This window comes from Embiotoca jacksoni, unplaced genomic scaffold (genome assembly GCF_022577435.1).
Source record: "Embiotoca jacksoni isolate LCO1_2020_lvr unplaced genomic scaffold, fEmbJac1.0.p SCAF_7, whole genome shotgun sequence".
NCBI classification, from domain to species: Eukaryota; Metazoa; Chordata; class Actinopteri; family Embiotocidae; genus Embiotoca; species Embiotoca jacksoni.
Genome location: NW_027185425.1, coordinates 11,445,652 through 11,471,649, shown reverse-complemented (window position 1 = coordinate 11,471,649; position 25,998 = coordinate 11,445,652). Strand labels below are relative to the sequence as shown.

The 25,998-nt window shown below is 39.8% G+C and overlaps 1 protein-coding gene across 2 annotated transcripts in view; it reads right to left on the bottom strand.

The window, feature by feature from the left end:
- ppp1r9a (protein phosphatase 1, regulatory subunit 9A) overlaps positions 1-25,998 on the bottom strand; it is a 47,202-nt gene that overhangs the window by 12,339 nt on the left and 8,865 nt on the right. For both annotated transcript variants that reach the window (XM_069175678.1, XM_069175679.1), the window contains exons 3-9: positions 19,973-20,105; positions 17,562-17,682; positions 12,993-13,097; positions 8,453-8,588; positions 3,631-3,783; positions 1,098-1,151; positions 4-233 (exon numbers count right to left, since the gene is read on the bottom strand). In XM_069175678.1, the coding sequence (XP_069031779.1) occupies positions 4-233; positions 1,098-1,151; positions 3,631-3,783; positions 8,453-8,588; positions 12,993-13,097; positions 17,562-17,682; positions 19,973-20,105 (932 nt within the window). The remainder of the gene's footprint in view (positions 1-3; positions 234-1,097; positions 1,152-3,630; positions 3,784-8,452; positions 8,589-12,992; positions 13,098-17,561; positions 17,683-19,972; positions 20,106-25,998) is intronic.

The window sequence follows — 25,998 nt, the reverse complement described above, 5'->3', positions numbered from 1 at the left end:
CACTTCTGCTGGAAGTCTTTGATTAGTTTCTTGGCTTTATTGTACTTCTTCTCCAGAGTCTGGTACTGGGCCTGGGCCTCCTTCAGGTGTTCGTTGACGGTGTGGCAGAGTGTCTGCGCCTCGATCCAGTAGCTCTCCAGCTTCAACATCCTCTCCTTGTTCTCCTCGATGCTGGCCTTCAGCTGGCTCTTCTCCTTCTCCCAGCGCTGCTTTTCTCTCTCCACGGATGCCAACTGTGAAAGAACAAAAACATCTCTACTTAAAAATATTTATTATTTTACAAAAATTGACTAAGAACTCAGTTTTTAAATAGAAAAAAAACCTAAAATGATATTGTATTTTGGAATGAAAGCGTTCATTTAAAAAAAACAAAAAAAAAAACAACAACATATTTTTTTAATTCTAAAGTTTGTTCATAACATCAAAACATTAACAGTTGATTTAGTTACAAGTAATTATTACGTGAGAACATCTAAAAAATGTTCCATTGTCAAGACCAAAGCAAACCCAGATTTTCAAAATTGGAAATGATAACCCACACAGCTACTCAAAGTTAATATTTCACAAAAGGTATTTTTTTGAGAAAAGTCTGTTTTCAGAGAACAAACTGTATCATCATTACACTACACAGTTTTTAAGGCACCATTAAATTTCATCAGATTGACATATCAATTTGGAAATGAATATAATTAGGATGGATGGATGGATGGATTATACACTTCAGATGTGGATGTAGACACAAACACAGAAATGTGCATTCACAGAACTATCATGTTGCAGAAGGAGAAATAAATAAAAATAACCTTCAGTTTTTACTTGGAGACTCTTACAACTTTGAGCACTAAGGAGAACACTATTTCTTTCCCCTTTTTGTATTTAAAGCCTTTTTTGCAGAAGAAAAAAAAACACCTATTTCCTTCATTAATTGTTGAAAGAAAATTTCTTTCCTATCACTCCATATAAAACATCTACAAGGAGGCTTGAACCGCTGCTCCCCTGCTGTCCTGACACTAGTCCTACACACATTTACAAATTGTCTGAACTCTCCAATTTGTACTCACAACCAGCATCAGTCGCTGACAGTTTTAATCTCTTACCTTGTTTTTGAGCTTCTGGATCTCGGCCTCGGTCACTGTGTGTTTGATCTGGAGCTGTTGGGAGCAGAGGCGGAGAAAAAAAGAGAAGACAGGAGAGAAAAGAGAGGGCGGTCAGATAATCAAATGCATGGCTGCGCAGGCTCTCTCTGCTGTCGATACAGTGTGACGGACGGAGGCAGCCGACCCTGTCCTCCTCTTGACAGCATCCCGGCTCCAACACTGACACACACTCTCAGAGGAGAGGCAAGGAAAGCCCAGAGGAACATAAATATCTAACTAGTCTTAAAAAGTAATTTAACTCAGCATTAAATTTAAAAAAAATTATACATTTTTCAAACAATAAAAGAAATGTATTTTACTCCTCCAATGCAGTGTCAAAAACTGATGAGTAAAATATAAAAGTGCAACATTATAGATCAAAGTTGAAATGAGCAGTAATTCAGAGGGGACACTAAATAATGACAGAGCAGAAATAAAAAATAGAAGAAGAGTTGGGGAGAAAGAACTGAAATTGAAAGAGGAGATGCTGAAATGGGAGCAAATGAGAGGTCCAAGTGAAAAGGAAAAGTGTGACACTGGGAGCTTTGGCAAAGTTTGAAATATACCCATAATAACATTATCGTACTTCCTGTTATATTTAGATACCTGATATTTTTCATTTTTCATTATGTCTGTCTCAAAAACAATTGTCAGGTGCCCCCTACATGCATTGAAACTGGTTTTACTTGTATTCATTCCTCCTGTTCTGTACTGGCAGGTAAGACATCCCTCACTTATGTACCTGCACATTGATAGAAATAAGTGACAAAATTCACAGTTCTCTGTCTGTGCAAAAATTAAAAAATTTATCAGGTGTTAATATGTGTCTTCAGCACGCTGAGTAAGACAAATGAAGAGTGTATCTTCCAAAGTTTTTTAGTGCGACATTCCCTCTGCTCCTGCATGCCTTTCAGCATTTTTGGAATCAGTGTGAACAAAGCTCAGCCATACAGCAGGCAAGAGCCTAGCGTGAAGAGATGAAAAGAAAATACAAAAAAATCAGCGCATGTCAGGATAATGACTGCTCAAGTGGCAATCCACTGTGGTGTTATCAACTGGTTTGAGAACTGCCGCTTGAAGCCTTGAGTTTAAAATTCTGGCTCCATTTTAATTTTGTGAGGCCATAAGCGACCATATTTGGGCGAGCTGTGGCAGAATGAGGAGCAGATCTGAGCACCTGAGGTCACTACATCTGCCAGCCAATATCGAAAACCTGACAGCACACCATGCATGTCAATCAAACAGACACGCCCCCAGACATACCTCTCCTTGAGGCCAAATATCTGATTAATTATTTTCAGAAGGACCACTAGAACACTGATCAGAAGGAGTGAATTTCGCAAATAACATCATCATGACTTGTGGGTAAAAATGATTATTTCATGAGAGAAGTTGATGCTTTTTGAATGGGAGTCTATTGGAGCCAGAGGCCTCTAGTGGTCCTCAGTGGTATTGCACTGTAAGGCACATCTTGGCTTCGGTTTTCAGAAAAAAGGTGTCCCTTTTTCTAAACATTCTTTGGTCAGACTAAGCTTTTTGGAGCATTTAAATCAATTCGTACCTCATATGTGTAAACAATTGCACTAATAATGACTGCTGTTTCAAAGTACCCATTTTCTCCTGTCATTTAATTTTTTTATTTCCCAGCCAGCCAGGCAGGCTTCTAAATGACAGCAAAAAGAGTGCCCTTTAAACAGAAAAGGTAGGAGTTACACAATGGGACAGAGGGGTCAAGACACAGAGAAAATGGAATAAATGTATACTCAGTGAGACCAGGGATATATCATATTTTCACTCAATATCCACTGCGGTGCCAGCGGTGCTGCTGAGGCCATTTGTTAAAATGTGTCACACAGCTATTGTGAAACTCTACAGAAAGGCTGATGGTGCCACAGTGTAACAGTGCCGGGGCGTTCAATCAATATTACCAGCTTCACAGCAGATTAAGAAACATAAATGAGTTAACTGTCAGTAAATTCATGTTCCATTTTATTGCTATAATGTCAAAGATGAGCTCATTGCTAGCGATGGCACCGAAGGTTCAACAAAATGGGTTTCTATTCTGGGAAACTGACTGTGTGAAGAGTTACCATTATCAGGATATAAACTGCTTCAAAAGCAGGTTTAAACTTCTTTCTCCTTTTCTGGGGTAATTAGGTGTAATGAGTACAGGAATTACATTGCTTTTGTATTCACACCTCTAATCATCCAGATTAGGAATTAGCGAGGGTAAGCGGATCTTAGATCTTGATAAAAGAATACAACTCTGCCAAGTGAAGCAGAGCTGCTAGACTCTATTGTATTTGAATCTTTTGTTGTGAAACTTAATTACTTTTTTTTTATGTGGCTAAATTATTGTAGTGTGTATTTGGGTATATTTGAAATGTATTCTTCAAAGCATTGACAGATACAAAAGCTCCCATGTGTTGTGTAATCTTCACTCTGGGATATTTAGGAAGGACTGAAATATGGATGAAAAATAATTTGAGTTTACCTCTCTGAACTTCTGGTAGAGTTTAGTGGCATCTAACTCTGATGGGGACAAAACGTCCTCTGATTCTGGCAGGTCAAACACCTCGATGCTCTTCTCCTCGCCTGCCACCGTTGTTCCTGTCTCCTCGTCGTCCGTGGCGTACTCTCCTGTCTGCTTTAAGAGGAAATGTAAAGTTGGTCATGTAGTTGACTTTTCTATACGTTCATATACGTACAGATGTGAGTGATATTTAATTTCCCTTCACTACTGCAATCAAAATGAAGTATTGTATTTCCTATTTCAGTCAACTGGACATGAGATTCTTCGTTGTTGTTGTTTTTTTGTTTTCTTTTAGATCAAACATGGTTAACATTGACACATGTATGGAAACATAAAATACTTGAAAGAACGATATTATAAAGAGCCTTTATATAACAAACATCTGTAAAACTGTTGACAGGACACCTCCAACCCCAAATCATTTTTTTCCCTCTTTCTGTATACATGTATACGTTGCAGAAGTTTCATATATTGTAAGATATTTCCATAGCCTAAGAAAGTAATTTTATTTTCATGATATCTATAGGCCGAGCAGGAAAGTGTGGGCGGAGCCAGTGTCCTAAACACTAATGTAAAAGTGCAGTGTGCTGTAAATGTGGAATAAAACTTAACATATGTGACCAGTTTTCATTCAAACGGGGACATCTTTGAGTCCGGTATCTAGTTCAGTCTCTCGTCAACCAACTCAAGAAGCCAATGTCAGTCTAAATAGCTATCACCAGTTACTTAGCTAAAGGCAATGAAATCTCTGAATGACAGATACCATTTGCAAAGAACAAAATGTACAGTTCCAGCTCGACACTAGGTGCCTGCTGTTGTTTACCTCTGTCTGAAATCATGGACCAACAGTAGGAATTAAAAAGTGGTAAATCAGCCACAGTCTCATTACCATGAAATGCATATCTGTGAAAATGGAAAGCTTCCAACATAACAACAATAAATAAGGTGGCAGGGCTTAACGAAGGGGCAATTAGCCACTCCTATATTGACAACCAGGATCTGCTTTATGTCTAGTAGAGCTACAGCATTTATTCTTTAATGAGGAGTCGATGGACTGCAGAATAGTTCGAACAGACAGACCAGATAACCAGTCAGCCATCCAGCTGTCCAGAGTTCATTCATCTGGGTCTCTCCCATCGCTCCTTACAGCCAAACGGTCAGAATGCATTGTGTCGCTCTCCTGCCCTGCTGCACGTTTCACGTGAGGCATTTCCTGAAACTTATATATTTTCCTAAAACCATCCTCTCTTCACTTTCTATTTTACATAACTAATGCTATTTTAATGATGCCAGTTACATAACATTTAGGTAACCCACTCTGTTGGCCAAAATTTTGTCTAAAATAAATCGGTATGACTGCCTGGCGAGCTGGAATTATCATTCCTATAAAAATAAGACAAAAATAACTTACGCTGACAAAATCTTGAATGCCACATTTGATAATTTTGAAACATTAGTCATCATCTCGCCTTGAGTGCAAAGGAGGTTACAGGTCAAAACTAGTGAGGTCTGAACTTCTGATGGGGATAATTCAAGATGTTCCAGGATTTATAAAAAAAATCTCTGACTAATGAAAGTCACCAGAAACAAATCATTAGTAAAGCTTTAGCCTTTTAACAGCACTGAAATGAAAAACATTTGGTGGCTTGACATCTATGTGGGCCATTATGCAGCATGTATTCAAGCCACTTTTTATTTTTTTTAATTTTCAAAAATACTGCATAATGGCTGTTGGCAGCGGACCCAAATAGATAGGTTGATTCAGTCCTTGGCTGAAGACCAACAGATCCTAACATTTCCAGTGGAGCTACATCTTTAGCTCCCTTTTGCCATCATGCAACAATCCCTTTGAAATTTCTCTCCATCTCACCTATCCTCATATAACTATTCATAGATGATAAATAAAAATAAACGTTGTATCTGACATTTAGCACATGTCTGTTTATTTCTCTTTATATTGTCTCTTTCTGTGTCCTCTGTTTTCTTTGGTATATCTATAGTAGTAAAATAAATGTATATTTCCATAGTAGCTTGTCTTTTTTTCTGGATCTCTCAAACACACACTTCTGTGTCTCTGGTCTCATCTCTACTCCCATTATCTTGGCCTATATCCATCTCTCTCCTTGCACTTTTCCCTCCATCTATCTCCCACCCAGATAACTGTGCTCAGGCCTGATTTGTTTGCATGCATGGCTGTTCCATTTCTATTACAGACTTGCTTGTTGCCATGGCACCATTATCCTACATTAAGGTCCCATTTACTGAGGGTGGAGTTAACCGTTAAACACATGGAGGGGAAGTCAGACATCGATTTACATATGATAACGACCTCCTTCCTCATGCATGAAGAATTGGGAGAGGAGGAGACGGTTTCAGGAAAAATCCTGTTGTTGTTTAGTGGGTGCTCAGCGTGTGATGATCTGCACTATGAATGTCTAATATGAGTTAAAGTGCGAGAAGAAAGTGCTGCAATTCTTCCTTTGACTGGAGAAGCAACTGTGACAAGCTTTAATTTTGTGTGTGTGTGTATGTTTGTAAGCCCTGACAGTATTGACAATATTGTTTATTTGTTTTCTTAAAGTTGTATTTCAAGGTTATTAATTAGATCAAAAAATCTATTAATTGAAGAACAAAAAATGATGTTTGTTAAAATTATGAAAACCCATAAATTGTTCCTTTTTTCATTTTAATGTTGTCATTTTCTGACCCTTTAAACATCTTTTAATAACAGAGTAACACATTTTTCTCAAACCTAACCTCACACTAAACATTACAGAAGATAGTAAGCAAAAAATTGGGTGTTCCACATCAGCCTAAATCTGTTTCACAAGGGAATTAAATGAATTTAATGGACGTAGTGATAAGTTGACCCCTTTTAGCTCTCCTTGGTTTTAGCTCTTACACAACTACACTTAACTGATGACATGAATGCTCACGTTATTATAAACACAGAAATCTTTCCCATCAGTCTAATTGTAAGATTTTCCCATGGTGCCTTAACTTAACGTACAGTGACATTATTAGATCAAAATTTAAATTTTTCCAATACTTTAATCTACGACTAAATATTGTGAACAACATCGCCCTCATCATATCTTATGTTTTAGCACAGTTAAATGTACTGCTAGCATCCTGCTAATTTTTATTGGTAAATTACTGATGCTTCCTATTAAGGTTCTGTTGATTTACTTATAAGTGAGTAAAATCATCAGTGCATATAAATGAATAGTCAGAACAGTAAAATAACTCATTTATGTGAACTCTTACATTATTTTAAAGCAGTGAAGTAGTTAAGGTTGAATATAGGACTTTCATATTGAATAGCATACACTATGGCTTCCTCATTTTCTCTTGTGTACGTTCTCATTTAATTAGTGACAGATGGGCATGCATGTGTGTTAGATTACATACAATCTAAAAGGCTGACATGTCTGTGTGACGTCTATTGTTAACTGATGGAGCACCTCTTCCTCTTGGGATCCGATGCCCAGCACCAACAAAGAGCTATCTGTCACATCAAGCTGTGCAGCCCACAGAGTGAGAAATACCTCCCACCCACCCAATGAAGACTCCTTCTAATATTTATAGATGTATTAATATTGATGAGCTCTTTTTACTCTCCCACACATCTTTGTAATAGTTTCCTAACTGTTTAACCTATCAGCGGTTATGTAGGTCTTTATGGACGCTTCGGTGCTCCACAGTGGCTGTGTGGTGGTGTGTTTTTACAACTGATTGTAATCTGTGTATGGATTAACAGTTTGAACAAAATCAAGCATTCTTATGTATGTTTATATTTCCTTGTGGGGACTTTTGGGAAAGGCTGTTCATTCACATAATAAATCTCATTATGTACCGCTAAGTATATTTTCATTTTCATTTGTAACCTAGATCTGAAATAATAACAAACAGCGAAAAAGAAAGAAAACAAAAGAAGGGCTGTTTCTAGCAGCTGAATTAGAGCCTTGACTCACTATAGGAGATTTAATGAGAGCTGACAGTGTTACATGAGATTATGAAAGTGCTGGGATCAGCCAACAGAGCAGTTTCTTTAACGTGCAGACTCTCAATCTATTTTCCATCATTAAATTAAAGTCTTAAAACGGCACCGATGAAAACAGTGCAAGGAGAGCTGCCTGGGTGTGTCTGCATGTAAATCATCTACACATGAATGCAGCTCCTGTAAGTGAGGATACACTTTGTAATGATTTACTACACTCTATCATTTCATGTGTATACACACTGAGAGTGTGTCTACATGTACACACACATACATGGTTAGCATGAGTTGCAGGGCCATGAGCTCAATGTCTGGTGGGTTAAACACGCAGTGAGTAAGCAGCAGAATCAGAGAAGGAAACGCTGAATGATGCTTTCTAGGACTGAGGCTCTCATGGCATCCTCAGAGTATTTGTGGCTATGAAGAAGAGTGTTTTGTGTGCTAGCATCAAAGCCGACTGTCACTCAGTTTCATGGCGTTAATAAGCAAAAGCTTCCAGTCGACTGTCATGAGAAAGGAACTGATTTACATTACGTGACAAGTAGAAGCCTCATTTTTCCACCACAGTGTCATGTATAAGAAGTGTAAAAGTAGATGAACTTCAAATAAATGCAGATATAATGAGCTCTAGATAATGCTCTTACCCTCGTTGCACATTGGAAATATTTTAAGATCCACACAGTGATTTACATAATCTCATGCAATATTATGTTCACAATCCTTTATTGGACTTTCAAGACTACAGCATCCTTGCCGGCGGTCAGGGTTGTGTGTGGTCATTACCTCATCATCATCTGCGTCGTAGTGGGCGTACTGCTGCTCTAGTAGTTCTCTCTGTCTCCTCTCTTGCTCCAGAGTCTGCTGGATGAGCGTGGCCACCTCGCTCTGCTGACCCGGACGCTCTCGGCCGATCATGAACCTGCAACGGCACGCACTGTTGACTGACAGTCCTGACAACCAATATACAGAGTAAACAAGCCTGTGATTGCATAACTGTTACAGCACCTTGATTTAATAAATAAACAAGTATGTTGAAAGTACAGTTGTTAAAATCATTTCTGCAAGCATCAAGACTGAATTTTGCAAGTGTTATCGGTTTGGCTTTATTGGTTTCCACAGCCAAGGTTGTGACAAGAAGTGAAAGGGTAATGCTACTATTAATTAAAAAAAATGTTTTTAGGGGGCAAGCACTTGTCTATGTCTTATTTGTTTATGGTAACAATTAATTTTACTATGCCCTATTTAGGAGGCAGACAACATTTTTAAATACATGAAACGTTTTTTTCACAGATTTTTCATTGAGAACATATTGTGTTCTTTTTAAGGAATATATAAGCACATACTAAATTTCTGTTCGGATTCCTCGTGTCTTTTTCTCGTGCTGATGTACATTCATGCAGAGAAACTGCCTCAGCAGTCACTGAGTGAGAGCAACAGAGGCCTACAGCCACATAGCAATGACAGCGATATTTGCTGACGTATCAGGGCAGGGCCGGGAGACAGGACACGCATAATAATGTGAGAAGACAGTCAGCTCGGCCAGCCGGCCTGTTATTAGGCAGGGGGTAAATGAAGGAAACCATAGAGGGTGCCTACAAGCTACTGACTACTAACTATTATAGTTACACATGGGACCTAAGTACAAAAAACATCCCAATCAAATGTAGACAGAGAGAGAGAGATGATGGCAAAGAGCAAAAGATAAAAATCAGTTCTTCAAAGATTTAGTTTGTCTAAGATATAACCTGCTCCCCTGAAAATTGTTTGTGTTTCTACATTTGAATTTGTCCGTATGACAAGGAGAAAGAAACATAATAGTCACCCTGAATACAAGCGCACATAGTTTACACATTATAAACTAAAATAGTGGAAAAAGCAGGACAGAAAGATGTTTCCCTCTCTCCAGGCTTCTGCCTAACTTTACAGAAAATAATGGCACTGCTACTCAAAAGATGAAAGCATCATCTCCAGTTTGTTCTCCTTGTAAATATTTTTTTTAAAAACAGCCAGTATTGTAAAATAATTTCGATGACTTCTCCAGCCCAGCAGGGTTCCTTTGACTGTGTGTATGTGAGTAAAGTACAATCTACTGTAAGTGTGTAAGTGAGTGTGTTAGAGTGAGAGAGGAAGACAGAAAAGGAGAGCGAGAGTGGATTCCAGATAGGGCCTAATCAAGTGAATTCATTTCCCCAGAGCTCTTTCATATATTTCTAAAGGCGATGTAGAAAAGGCCTAACGCTCCAGCAGAGAGCCATATTTGATCTACATGTGATGGAACAACTAAAGAGCTGGACACAGAGAGAAAGTAAAAAAAGAAGAGAGATGGAGATGCCCTGAATAAGTACTTTACTAGAACAAGCCTTTGGACAGCAGGGAGGTCTGAGGAGCAGCTGACCTGGAAACAGCTTCCTCACGCATGGGGAGTCTGTCTTGGTTCCTCCCTACCTCCCACTGTTCTGGATCTGCCACACAGGGAGCTCCATCAGCTCAACTCCAGAAACATTCAGTACTGATCAATCCCATTTACCCCAAATTAACACGGACATGGCTCTGATACACATAATAGTGCAGTAAGTTGAAGGGACCACATTTTAATTTTGGAGCCATTAGTGAAGAAGAAGCAACGATACAGAAAGGGATGCTGGGAGAAGCGCTACAGGACACGTGTCTTCTGCATTAGGTTGCACTGGGTTGACTGATGATTGAGGATGTCAGCACAGGTTCACACATAACAGATATGACTGGTCAACCATGGTGGAGACATCTATCATATTTAAGGCCATTCGTGAACATTTGAGCCATCATGATAAACTTACTTAAAAGATAAAGACGCTACTATTTTACATTTTCCTAATTTTCCACAAAGACAAGCGGCACCAATGTGTTAGTCCATTTATGAATACTTTCTGTGGCCTTCTGCCCAAAGGGAAATTGTTCCTAAATAAGATATAAATGTTTAAAAATGATCATAAACACTACATAGTTTTAAAGTAATATAAAATATAGTTGTTGTTTTTTTTTTGGCAAGCATTACTCAAGCAGGGAGAATTTTCAGCTGCAACTAATACACATTTGGTGTTTTCAACTGGCTCAAAATAAACTACAGCAGCCTTATTCATCAAAGAAACATGCCAACCAGAGCAACAGTGTTGCTCAGTGATGCATTTTAAATAGTCCACTGGACTACAATGGAGCTCTCTGGCACAGACAGATAAACTGTTTCAGACAAAGACAATAATTATTAGCATTAGGAAAATCGGCGGATGAAGGTACATACATAATTCAAATTAATGCTTATTTGTGGCCCGAAAAATTAACAGCAGTGACCTCAAACTTTTTATATTTTAATACAAGTGACTACATTTATAGCCAGTAAAGTTGCACTGCATCATACTAGCTGACATAAGATATAAAATTAGCAACAGTCTTCTGCACTACTGTGTCAGCCCCTGCTGTGTATTCAATGTCATATATATATATAAAAGATACATATTTTTCCTGTGTTAACTTCGACTGTATGTGGCAGGTCCTTTAAAACACAGTTTTTTTTATGCTCAGAGGGAAGGTGGGAGCTTTCTGCCTAAAACCTGGATGATTTGCTGCTGGAAGTCAGGGTTAAATATAGCTAAAATGGCAAATCTGGGACAGTTGGCCATAAAACCTCTGGTGATCAGACAGAGTGAGGGAAGGATTTACTGAGGAGGAAGAGGACAAGGAGGGGGTGGAGTGAGTGAGACATGATGGAGGAAGATTGAAAGAGTGAAAGTGAGGAGAGCAGTGCAGGAAGAGTGAAAATTGTTCTGGAAAAGTGACAGTGAGGAGCGAAAATTATCATCACAACTTACTATGATAATGCCAGGTTGTCATTTTCATATACTGGATTCAAAATGTCTCAAATCGTATGAGTAATTTATTTTCGCTGTAGATTTTTAACTATATGGTTTTCTTATATTAATCTATTTATACTTGCTACATAGACAGACAGATGATGATGGAACATTTTTAAGGCTCTCTCGCCTATACGAGTACAGTCACATCCTGTGTGGAAAACTTCCATTGTCAATATTAGTTCAACAAACAGCAGCTGTCCAGCCTGCAGTATGTTCTATTGGACATGTCTTTGTTCAGCCACCAGCTTTTATCCGGGCACTTTACTTTTCACACAACCATCAATATGACAGAGGGAGGAGTCCACACTTAGGCCTTTGGATTATTCAACATAACGGGTGTCTCACCGTGCGTACTGTTTCTATGGGTGGTCAGATGGAGAAGAATTAGGGCAAACTGAAGCGCGAGAAAGGAAGCTTCACAAGCAATGTCAAAGAGTAAAAACAAGATGACGCACTCCTCCCAAGATGATCGGAGAGGAAGTAGTGACAGAGAGTAGAAGGTGGAAAACAACACACGTTGGTGACAAACCAGAGAGAAGATACGACACTAAACCATACCAAGATAAAGGAAAGACAAGAGCAAGAATCAATTGAAAGCTGAGATGGCAGGCTGACGTAGTTGCCAAGGACAGCTCTGGCTTTCCCAATCAAAGCCGCCATGCTCTGTGTGTGTGTGTGTGTGTGTGTGTGTGTGTGTGTGTGTGTGTGTGTGTGTGTGTGTGTGTGTGTGTGTGTGTGTGTGTGTGTGTGTGTGTGTGTGTGTGAGTATATGTGTGCACTGTCTGCTCCTCCCTGCTCCAAGCAGACCCCTTGCCAAAAACTGCTCGTCTGTCAAACACACAAGACTGTTGTCACATTTTCTCACTGAGTACGGCTGCTCAAGCGGTTGTTTTACAACTTTTGCACCCTGACAGCAGGACGAACTGCATTCAGAATCACACTGTTCAGATGTCACCGACTGTGAATGAATTTAGAAGACATTTTAGAGGCTGCGGTTTGTTTAACAGTACGATGGGAGTCTGGTTCTTGACAGCTGCTTGACACACTTTAGTTCCTATAATCTTACTGTAGACCACAGATGGTCATAATTGGATAAAAATAATACAAATCTTATCTGTTTACACATAACAAAATCAAAAGTTTAATTTAGCATGTATTTTTTAAACCTTATTTTTTAGGCATTTCATTTGGCAGTAGAGTCCCACAATTTTACTTGACAATATTCATCATCAACTATGATCTTTTTATTTGTATTTACATCTCACTCTTTTGACATAAATCACTCTATCATGTTTCCAGAAAGTCCACATTCATGTTATCTCATCAAAGTGGAGACATTTTTATATGTGCTTTAAGAAAACATTAGTTTGTAAGACTAAACATCTGGCTATTAATTTTTAATCAAACAGCATTTTTGGATTTGGTTGTCTTACCGGACCACTCCTGATGTGTTCCTGAGGACGGAGGCAGCAAAGCTTTGGGTGACGCCCACCAGACTGGTCCCATCCACCTCCACGATCTGGTCATTCACCTTGATCCTGACACACACAGACAAAAGCATCGTTCAACACTTTGTGCATAGAAAACGTAAATTTGATTTATTGAGTTTAACAAATTAGTGTGTCCATGTGAACTGAAAGTGACTGATACCGAAAGTTCTTAGAGGGTTTAACTTTGTCCCCTTTTAAAATGACTGTGTAGTGAAAGAAAAGGGGGAAATATTCTAATTACATTGATGGAGCAAAACTACTAAAAGAGGCACGAGGGACAAACAAACTGGAATATCATGCATGTTCACATTATTTAAAAAATTACAATGCCAGACTTTTTTGCCGTCACAAATTTCCACTGCAATAGCTCCAGACTACTGCCCGACCAAGAGACAGAAGAGATGAGACTCAAAACAAACTAGGAAGGCTAACGAGGGGCATGGAGGCAGGCTAGCCTTTCGCCCTGGGCCACAGCACATCCGGCATTTCCGCTCTGCCCTGGACATAATGAGAGGTAACTGAGGGGCTTGACCCGAAATGAAACTCCTGATGATCCAGTCTTCATTACAGGGATCACCTAAAAGAGACATCCTCGCTACATATTCAATCTAAATCTGCTCGAAAATCTGCATAAAAAAACAGACTAAAAGGATTTTGAATTTGGCTTGTAAATAATTTCTTTGACTTGCATGAATAAAATAAAAAAACAGCTCTCATTATTTTTCACCAAAACAGCATATTGTTATAGTACTTCACCGCTTGAAAGCACAACACATACATCATTTTCCCTCTACAACAAAACACTTTGGTCTCCATTGTAAAGGTCCTGCTTCTATTTGATCCATGTAATAACAACAGTCTGAAAAAATGAAAACATCTCTTTACTAGCTATGAACACAGATTTAACACTTTAATCTTGTCCAATTATAGCATTTCTATTACATGATGAAGGCCTCTTAGCTCCATTTTTCTTGATTTGCATGATGGAGCTACAACTGAAGGGCCCATGTACTTAATTTTTAAAGAATAGATTATTAGTTGAGGATTCAATTTCACTCGTAGAGACATCCATTATCAGAAGAGCACTCGCGGGATCTTAAATTACACTTCCATAAACACGAGGGGGTCAAAATAGATAGATTTATTCAAGAGTGGTCAAAATCATCACAGAAGAGGCTGAAATAGCTTTTTTTTAGTCGTTAAACAGGTTAAGCTCTAAAATAGTAGCAACCTAAAATTCCCAACTGAAAAACATGTAAAACCTTGAGAAAATACATTTAATTTTTTTTTTTTTTTTTTTTTTTTTTTTTGTATCATACATCCTGCAAAACAAGATTAAAAGGACGTTTTCTGATGGCTGCATCCACAACTGCAGTACTCAGTGTCCTTTCAGTTCTTTCTCACTCTGTCACAACATAAACCAGCTGCTGAGCAGCATTTAATATGACCATGACACCCAACACATGAACCAGAGCTGTCATGTGGATGTATGGAGACACATCTGCCTGACAGGTAGATAGACAGCGAGCTGGTTGTCTGTCAGCATCTTAGATGCTTCTCTGAACTTCACAGCTTCTAACATCTTAATGTGGCTTTGTGTGGCAAAGGCTGGTAGGAATACAGCTGCCAAGTGAAAGCAGCAGAAAAAAAACAGAGGAAGATGTTAATGAGTGCAAAAAAAAAGTACACACACCTTGAGGTTACAACCCTCATCTGACCCCAGCAGACACACAAACACAGACGAAACAGTGAGCTGCAGAAGAGCCATCTTTCTGTCTGCCTGTAAGTGAGTGTGTTCATGCGCAGCAGACCATTAAGTCCGACTCAGCAATAGACAGAGAGCAATACAGCAGCAGAGGTAATGACAGACAGATAATTACATTCTGGATAGTGACTCCTCCCTTGTGTGTGTGTGTGTATGCGAGCGAGAGTTGTAAGCACTTAGAGGGTGAATGAATGTGCAAAAGTTATCAAGTATTTATTGCCATCAAGACACCACTATCCCGAGTCCTTATTTTATTTCTCTGATATGGTGATCAAGGTATATTGTGAAATCCGTTATGAGGAACAAAGAACAATCCCGTTTCCAAGTCTAATGGAGGCACAAATGATGTAAAATAATGCTGGAACACCGCTTTTAACCCAACTAAACTAAATTATCATTACGTACGTTTGTGGAAAGTTCAGCAGCAAACGGAGAAGTTTGAATAGTGAACATCACTGAGAGCAAAACAAATGAAAAGATTTTACAGTGTGATGTACCCTGTGGAATTTCACACACTTTGGAAAACTAATCGCATGTACCGTTTAAACTTTAATCCATAACTATTTCATCTGACAGAATATTTATAAACTGGTGGTAGTGAGTAGATTGAAAAAAAAACAACCAAATATGTTCCTGAGCAGAGTCCATTTGTCAGTCCAAATGTCCAAACTGGCCGCATAATTTTTGCACCTATGTTTTTTTTTAACTTCAGCATTTTATAAAATGCAGAACGATTTTAAAGTAAAACTACTTTCTGCCCATTTCGCTTTAACCAGATTCAAGCTGCTTTGAGTTTCAGTTACTTTCATTTGTAGTTACATTTAAAAATGTTTTCGTAATAATTTTTAAAGAGACAAACAAAAGAAAGGGAGGAAATATACAAATGGTAACATAAAATCAGTTAATTGTTGTTTTTTTTGAAAGGGAAGAAAAAGGAGGGGTGTGAGTGCTGGGTGGGAGCGAAAGATGTGAATAGTTTAAAAGAATATAAATAAGAAGAAAATTACAAAAACTTGGACTTTTGCAGCTTCCATGCATATGTGATTTGTACCAATAATTGCGATTAATTGTCTTTTTCTGTTCATTTTTATGCCACACAAATAACAATGTTATTATACAAAGCCTATTACTGAAATATAGAAAGAAACTACTGCCAATGACAGGTAATAATAATCAAAATAAACAATGTACAATGGTGGTGCTAATTCTCCACGAGCCATAAATCCATAACATCTAGCTGTTCTTATACAAATGGAACAAAACCATTTTGACAATTGTGAAAAATAAACATCCCAAATAATTGCAATCTATTGATTATGTAATAATTGTGAAACCGCTGGTGACCACTAATATCGTTGTGAGTGTACAACATTTCATGGCAGCCCACAGTAGGATGTTTTAGTTTGAACCAAAGTGGCTGCCGTCCCTGGAGCAATGCCGCGAGCATGGTACGGTTTATCAGGAAAAACACAGGCCCTGTCTTCAGTTAAGCTTTCATTAATTTTTAACACAACAGCCTCCACACTGGATAGACTGTAAAGAACTGAGGACCAGAAATGTTTCAAAGTTTCTTCATTTTAACTCAATGAGGAAACGACTCAAATCTACAGACACAGCAATGAACTTATGCTTCAGCACAGCCTTCCTCTGATCTTCTCAACTTTTCATACCCACTCCTCCCACTCACTGAGGGAAATGAGACTTTTTGGAGTCAGTGAAAGTGTCAACTTAGAACAGATCAACTTTACTCACGTTTGAACAAGCTGCTTCTCCTCTACAGCTTGTCTCCTCCATTTCTTTCTGCTTCCTACATTCTAACTAATCTCACTGTCATGTTCCTGAAAATGGCAGCCGTGGCTGCTACATAAAAGACAAAAAATTAATCCCCAAAGAAAACACACCTACCGCAAACAACCCCAGTGTATTAGGGTTCCCAGTTTCTATAAAGAGCTTACAGCTCTCACACTGCGTTGAGTGGAGCTGCTTATCAGCGTTTTAATCTGTTTATGGAAAACCTGAACCACACAGACAAACTAATAGATAGAAGCTCGTAGTTTAGAGGCAGAAAACCACAGCTTGTCTGCTGAGAAGCTGTCATCTCCTCTACCCCTAACTGAGTGCTTACTTGGCACTGTTCACACTTTATAATGCACAAAAGACACACAACACACACACACACACACCACACACACACACACACACACACACACACACACACACACACACACACACACACACACACACACACACACGTACATCATGCAGGGACACACAGAAGCACGCTGTGAATATGGGAAACTGGCAACTCCAGCAAACTAACAGAAGAGAAACATAATATACTCTAATGTACATGTACATACACACACACACACACACACACACACACACACACACACACACACACACACACACACACACACACACACACACACACACACACACACACACACGTCCCTACACACGTACAGTCCTGTGCAAGAGTCTATGTCCCAGACTGTGCGTGCCTCTCCCGATGGATCTAATCTGAACCCCTGCTGCTAAATCTGACAGGGACATAGTGTGACTGTATGTGAAACAGAGTGAGAGTGGTGGTGGGCGTAAACAAAATAGCTGATTAACTGCTGTGTGTATTTTTCTACAATAAGTGCATCTTTAGTTCTGCACACACTAATGTTTCATGTGTTTTCTTTTGTTGTCTCCACACATGGACATGTGTGTAGGATACCCATTAGGAAAGCAGCTCTCACCTGCTGTCTCTCTCAGCGGCTCCACCTTCAATGACGGTTTTGACAAAGATGCCCAGTTTCTCCAGACCTGCATCAGCACCAACACCCATCCCAATGATACTGATCCCCAGGCCATCTTCATCTGAAAACATCAAGAGCACACAGTTAAAGAGTTAAAGTCTATATTTGTGTTAGTGTGATGGGGTTAAGGGCCTGACTTTCCAATCAGCTTATATCCAATCGTTCATATATATATAATAGCCTCTGGTAATGACATGTTGAGTGTAGTGTGGGATACGAGGAAATATGTATGAATACATACATACGTAAATATGACCAAAAACATCATCACATTTTCACACAAGTCCAAAACAAAGATAAAGAAAACCCAATTGAACAAATGAAACCAAAATATGACATATTTGTAAGTGGCAAAAGTATGTGAATCTTTGCTTTCAGTGTCTGGTGTGACCCTCTGGTGCAGCAACAACTGCATCCACACTATTTTTTTTTTTTTTTTTTTTTTTTTTTTTTTTTGTCGTGAAAAAAAATTTCCCCTCGGGGATTAATAAAGTAACTACCTAACCTAACCTAACCTATACGGTAAGTGTTGATCAGTCCTGCACATCGCCTTGGAGGAATTTTAACCCATTCCTCCGAACAAAACTGCTTCAACTCTGCCATGTTGGTGGGTTCTTCACATGAACGGCTCGCTTCAGATGCTTCCACATCATTTCTATTCGATTAAGGTCAGGACTTTGACTTGGCCAGTCCAAAACATTAACTTTATTCTTCTTTAACCGATATTTGGTAGAACGACTTGTCTGCGTTGGGCTGTTGTCTGACTATATGACCCACTTTCCGGTGAAATTCAGACAGATGTCCTGATACTTTAAAATGTGTTGATTTCATTCAGAATTGATTGTTTAATCAATGATCACCCACCGCCTTGGCCCGGACGCAGCAAACCAGGCACAAACCATAATAGTACTGCCCCCATGTTTTACAGATGGGATAAGGTTCTTCATTTGGACTGCAGTGTCTTCCTATCTCCAAAAGTAACACTTCTCATTTAAACCAAAAAGCTTTATCTTGTTCTAATCTTTTCACAAAACATTTTGTCAATTTTTGGAGAGCAGAGGCGTTATACTTGCAACCTTGCTGTGCACACTGTTGTTATTCAGTGTTCTCTTGATGGTGGACTCATGAACATCAACTCATGTGAGAGAGGCCTTTAGTTGCTTAGAAGTTACCCTGGGTTCCTTTGAGACCTCGCAGGCTACATGCCTTGATCTTTGTTGGTCAATTACTACTGGGGAGAAGAACAATGGTCTTGAATTTTCTTCATTTGTACAAAATCTGTCTGAGTGTGGATTGGTGGAGTCCAAACTCTTCAGAGATGGTTTTGTAACCTTTTTCAGCCTGATGAGCATGAACAGCTCGCATTCCCCCTGTTCATGCCACGATACACTTCCACAAACGTGTTGTGAAGCTCAGACTTTGATCTTTAGATCCCTGTTCTTTAAATAAAACAGCGCACCTACTCACACTTGATCATCATATCATTAACTGAAAACTTATGTCTCTAATTTCACCTTCAAATTAAAGTCCAAGTATAATATTTTTGTCTCATTTGTTTAATTGGGTCCCTTTATCTGATGATGCGTAAGGGGATATTTACGCAGAAATATAAACAAATTCTGAAGGGTGCATAAACTTTGAAGCACCATTGTACAGCTGATTTATTAATTGAGAGGAGGAAGAGAAATATTCCTCCAACACATAGGCAGGCTTTCACTAACATAGGAAATGTGCTTGATGGGAAATTCCCTTCATTCATCCCCATCCTGCATTAATTATTCAAGAATTGTTAGGGTTACATAACAGTGAGTGGATGGTGGAATCCTACAATGTACAGTCACTCTATTTTAGGTTCTTGGCAATACTCAATTTCAAAGCAGGAAAATCATAATAGGACAAGACAAGCGGAAAAGATACAGTATCACCTCTTTGTGGCTCATGTGGGGGGAATAAGGACAAACTGTGAACCTGTGAATTGTGTTTTTAGTGCAGTTGAAGAGGTTTGTAGAGAACTGCTACTTTGCAACAAAAAAAGTGAATATATTTATTTAATTGTTTTTAAAATAAGACAGCCTTATTATTAAGTTTTTAGTCATCATGTGAGAAAAATGGATAAAGAAATACTGAAAGAAACAAATTAAGACAGTGACAGAGAAACAACTTAGATACAAAGAAAAAAACAGAAACACATTTAATAAAAAAAAAAAATAAAAAAAAAAAAAAAAAAAAAAAGAAGAAGAAGAAGAAGAACTGTGACATCCCATATGTGGGTGATTTTCTCTGTTGGGTTTGATGGGCAACTGACAGGATCCACCTCCGCATTAAGACACTTTTAGATTTTTCTTTCCCACCTTTCTCCAGCTCCACGGGGAAGAGCTCCAGTTTCTCCACCCTCTTCTCCAACTCATACTCAGCAGAGGAGGCCACAGGATCCACCTCCTCATTACGTCGGTCGTAGTCCTCGTTGGAGTAGGTGTTGAACACCTGAAAAAGACACATAAGGACATGGCAGTGGAGGCACACAATTAATAATATAGCAGTCCACAGAGATAGACTAGATTAAAGGCAATGATTATGGATCTTTAGGTAAGTTCTATAAAGGAGATATCATACTGAACAAGTGGCTTTAATTTGGCATTAATAACATTAACAAAGCTACACTTGCCAACAAATACAAATATAGGGACTACTTTTTTTTACAATGATGACATTGGAAAGGGAGTAATGCTGCTATCTCACAATTTTATCAACATGAATAAGAATAAGAATAAGAATAAGAGCTTTTACGTTCCCAACCATGGTAAATACAACACTTCTTTTAAGTATTATCTACAAAACTAAGCAAACAACGATGTGGTAAACAAGGCCTCGATAACGAAGCCACAACTACAACCACGAATCAGCCTATTGACCAACAACAAACTGCAATGTGGAAACAGATAATGTGGTAATGGAGGATTGGGATGCCTCTCGCCTCCTCTAAACTGTGTGGTCCTTGTAGGAACCTCTCCTCCTGCAAGAGTCAGCTGTCACTTCACATCTCATCCCAACCAGGCGCTCCCACTGCTCTCTGCGCCGAGCAGGAAGGGGAGGAGGGGAGAGAGCTGACTCCAACGGGCATGCTCGTGTCACATCTACAGTGTGGTGTTCTGCAGAACGCTGGGTGCTGCTACTGAAGAAAGCGGTGCATGGGTATGCAAAGTGTTTATGGAGATAGATAAACATGCTTGCACGATGGCATGAACATCATCCCGGCGGCCTCGTGTGTCTCTCCGTCAGACAAACACCTGCACACTCACTCCGACTGCAGCTGCTATTATTAAACTCTGAAAAAAGTAGTGACATTTGCCACATAGTGTTGTCTCCTGTAAGCATTCCCGAAGAGGGTGTCACACGATTTAGCTTAATGACGTCAATCCTCACAGTTATTCACAACGCTGCACGCTACTCATCTGTGATCACATATTCGCAGCGGAGATCAATATAGCGTCATGTCGCATCACATGTATTGATTCAAGCCTCACGCCAGATTTGTGTTTGTCACTTGTAACATGTGTGCATGTATGCACTTTAATGTGTGCAGAGTTAGAATGAGATCTCGCAATAGGCAATGGAGACTTCTGTTATATTTTAAACCGTAAATATGCATGAAAAATTAAAAATCTCTGTCAAAATATTTTTGTGTTTTAGTTCCACATTTTTCATGCCGTATCGGAGGCATGACTAGTACCTCACCACATGATATAGATGCAACAGACTACACGTCCTCTGGTTAAGAGACAGTGTATTGGTTGTGTGAACAGCTTGGGCACATTGATATAGCGTGATGCTTTATTCCTTCCTCTGTGTGATCCCGTGTGAACTCTGTTCATGACCTCCCTGTCATCAATCATTCAGTGTGATCAACAGCCTTGCATTATTAATGCTTGCATGCACGCGCACGCGCACACACACACACACACACACACACACACACACACACACACACACACACACACACACACACACACACACACACACACACACACACCTGAAAAATGCTAGCACCAGCCCTTGCACTGTCCTGGACGTCCTGGATGCGATGCCACCATTGGCAGTTGGTGCCATCTCTAATGGCCTCTCTCAGTCACTGTGCTATCTACAAACACATTAGCATGTGGCCAGCGACAGAGAGAGAGAGAGAGAGAGAGAGAGAGAGGAGGTCATGGAGGAAGAGGAGGACTGATGAGGATGGATCTGTGAGGGAAGGCAAGCGAAAAAGAGATGGTGGAGGCACAGCGAAAGAGAAATAAGAAAAGGGCAGGAGAGGGAATTCAACAAATCTGAGAAACAGACCAAGTGAAAAGGCAAAAGATGGACAAGAGAGCAATGGAGACTGAGAGGGAGTGACAAGATAAATGAAACAGCGTGCACAGGGGAAATAAGGATATGTAGGAAGAAAGAGAAACAGAGACAGACTGCATCGTCAAATTGAAAGCATTGACCCACAACACAAAGACAACGGATGGTTATCTGGCTCAAAAAGGAAACTACCAGTACACATCTTCATCCAGTCCAAACACTAAACTGGTTTGCAGTTACTCACAAAGCAAAGTCACAGCTAAAAAATGATTTAAGAAGGAATAAAAGAGGAAAAGGAGCTTGGTGACACGTAAAGGTCAACAGGAGCATGCTAATAACTGATCCCATTACCTTGTATAGCCACAGTCACTTTGAGTTGAGAAAAGTGTTCACATTTCTCTTCTAAGATAGGGTGTATAATATCTTCTTGTTCTATGACAATAATTGGATTTTGTTCTGATTTGAATTAACAGCGGAGAGATAAGGGGGAAACAGAGAAAAGAGGATTTGGTACAGCATTGTGTGAAACTGTGTTTAACCTTGGCAGGATGGTAGGATACTGCTGCCTGCTGATTTTATTACTGTAGGGAGGTGAAAAATGGCCAGAAGACCATACATGCAGCTGGCAACCACTCGTCCAACAGCTGTGGGGTAGACTGTTAGGGACCATAATGGCTGTACTCAACCAGCATTTAAACTGACCATAAATTACCTATACATTTTCATGTGCCATCGCTCCATTTACAATTTTTAAGTGCAGGTAGCTCAGAAAAAAGGCCTTAAATTCTTTACACGAGGCACAGTTTGCCAACAAAACGGGGGCGGCAAAACTTGGCCGAGCCAACAAAACATCGCCTGTATGCTGGGACAGACGAAAGAGACAAAATAAAACCTGACAGCTCCACTAAACCCAATTTGACGCATATCAGTATGTTGACCCACATAATCCAATAAACTGATCCCTGAAACAGTAGTCAGAGTCAGAGCACTCCACCGTTATCTGTTAATAACTGTGTGAAATCTATATTCTGATTACCACACCATGACAAACATATACAGGTTTTCACTGTCATGTACAGTCGGTGTGCACCGAGGCCCGTCATTATGCTCAATTGCAATTCAGTATATATTGAATGGGCTTCCCACAAGGACAGCCACTAAAAGTGGAAGTGGACTGAAGTATAATGGGCCGTGTCCCCATGTGATGTCTCTCTGGAATTGAATTTGAACAGTCTTTTGGAGGATTTAACGCAACACGCAACCATTTACATGTAAATATATTCTTCTACACTGCCTGCACTTTCCTTTAAGCGTAACACACAATTTTGGATTAACATAAAAGCTTATCCCAAGTACAAAATTTAAGGACATTTTAGGACATTTCTTGATAAATAATTTTAATCCAAAATATCTAAACCCTAAAACTTCTGTACATGGTTTACAGTAAGAAAGTTAAATGCACTGATCATCTTACAGCAAGCCTCTCAATGTCTGATCCATTCATAAACTCATTTACAAACATAAAGAACAGAGGCTTACACAGAAATACAAACTGTAAAGTCCAATAATGACTGCCTCTGCTCTTATATTACTTTGCCATTCCTCACTGTCACAAATCATATCTCTTCTCCTCCCTTTCTTGTCCTCATTGATCATTTTCACAACAAACTGATCAATACCCCTGACACCAAACACACACACACACATTTTTGTATTTTGTCAGTTAACAAACCTCCAACAACAGAAGTATTGACAGTTAAGTGCAGACCAGACAGCGGTTCTGCTTGGACATGCTTTCTTATTATCTTATCTTTGGGCCTCGCAGAAGGATGGAAGGAGTTTGTTTCTACTCCTCTGACTTTGCTGTGATCTTTGGATGCTGTTGCAGATGCTGTGACCCTGCAGATTCCTGAACACGTTAAACCACGGACTTAAATGGAGCTGAGGCCTCTCTCAGCAGAAAAGCCTCTGTCCTTGTGTTTGTATGCAATTGTGTGCATGCAAAGGGTGCAACTGTAAATCAGGTATTTTAGTGATAACAAGAGGAGTGTGTCTTCATGAAGGTTTTCTCTGTATGTCCTGTCAGTTACAGTCAGTTGAAAGCCCATTGCAGGATCATGTCTGCAGGTTCATGTCTGCAGATGCATGCATACAAAGGTGGTGCTGCTGAATAGGTAGGGTGGATAATCCACTGATCAAATCTTCGTCGAAATATTGCTCTTAATGGTCAGTCCAACTTAAAAAGGTAGCTCACAGCCTTTGGACAAAAGTGAGAAATGGATTCAGCTATTATACATGCAGAATAAAGATTAAAGTCACTGGCTTCGCTGTTGAATGACACCCTGCAGCCACCTCAGGCAGTCTGTCTGGATAGCTTCTGGGCTCGTCCAATGGCTCCCCTGATGGCAGAGGATTGGCCAAAGGCTAATACTGAGACATCGGAGAGGAGAGAGGCAGGGAAAGCTGAACAAAAAGTAAAACGTGGAGAAAAATTGAATTAGAGGATGGGGAAGTAAAATGAGAGGGAGAGAGGGTGGACTAGGACAACGACAGCAAAAGAAAGGAGATGCTGGGGGAGATGCAGGAATCTTTAAGATGTTGCGAGAGTGGAGAAGTAGTAAATTAAAATGAAGACAATATCCAAAGAAAAAGAGAGAAACAGAATGACTCGTATGATTCATGGGTTAGAGCAGCAGCAGACAGAGAGGCTATTGAAGAGTGAAATAGGCAATAAGAGAGAAATAAAGAAAGGAAAATGAAAAAAAACAAAGATAAACTGAGGAGCGGGTGAGGCTGGGGGTAATTTGCTCCAGGGTTGTCTGGGTCCCTGCCTAAGATGGCACGGCATGGCGCCCATTCCCGGTGAGCAGCCTCTGATGGTATTAAACTAGGCCTTTGGTGTGTTGGTGCCAGCGCTGTCACCCGCCCTGCGCCTTCTAGACAGTGGACGCTGCCCAGGGCAATAACAGGCTGAAAAACCCAGGAGAAATGTTCCTACTGCTGTGGCACAAGCCCAGCAAACCCTGCAATGGATTAACGACAGCCTGGCACACACACACACAGACACACACAGGCTGCTCTGCTGCAACACCTCAGCAATATTTGCATTCCATTACTTCTACCTGTGGCCACACACACACACACACACACACACACACACACACACACACACACACACACACACACACACACACACACACACACACACACACACTTACACTCACACTCACACACACACACACACATTCACACACACCACCAGGCTGAAGAGCTGACAGGTGCTGAGGAAAGTGTTTGGATTCTGAGGGGACGAGACAGTCACCGATGATGGAAATTAATTAATAACTTGCAGGAACAGACTGAGATTGGCAGATATAAAGATTTGGAGATGGGACGAGTGAGAAAGAAGAGTACTATTCAGTATATGCTTATACAAGAGGAGAAGTGAGAACATACAGGAATTTACAGTCAATTCAAGGCCACCCTGTCTGTCTTCTTGACACACATCACCCCTCATGTGAGGAAGTGACACTGACAGGGGATGCCACAATCTTAGAAGTCAGCATTTATTTTTTTTAACTTCAGATAGAGCTTCTGCATACAGAGCAGACACACACACTGTGGACATCTTTGAAGGAAAAAACACTGTCACAATGTTCTCTTAGAAATGCAATAAAGATTTAATTTTAGAGCTGTGATTTTTTTTTCCTGTAGCAGGCTCGTGTTTTACTCTCAAGAATGCATTTCAGTCTATTGTCTACAGTACAATACAACTGGGTGCCATGACTCCCACCAACATCCAAGCCACTGGCAAACGACAGGACAAGAGATGCACAGAGAGAGGGAGGAGAAAGAGGGGCCAGCTAAAAAATAAGTGGGCGGAGACAATTAGCATATACAGTGAGTGGGAGGCAGGGATCAGAAGTAACACAACATGTTGCTTGTTACAGACCATGCCCACTTGCTATGGTATGTAATTCATTAGGCTGCGATAATGATTTGGCAGAGTGTGGGACCATATTTTTACAAACCACTC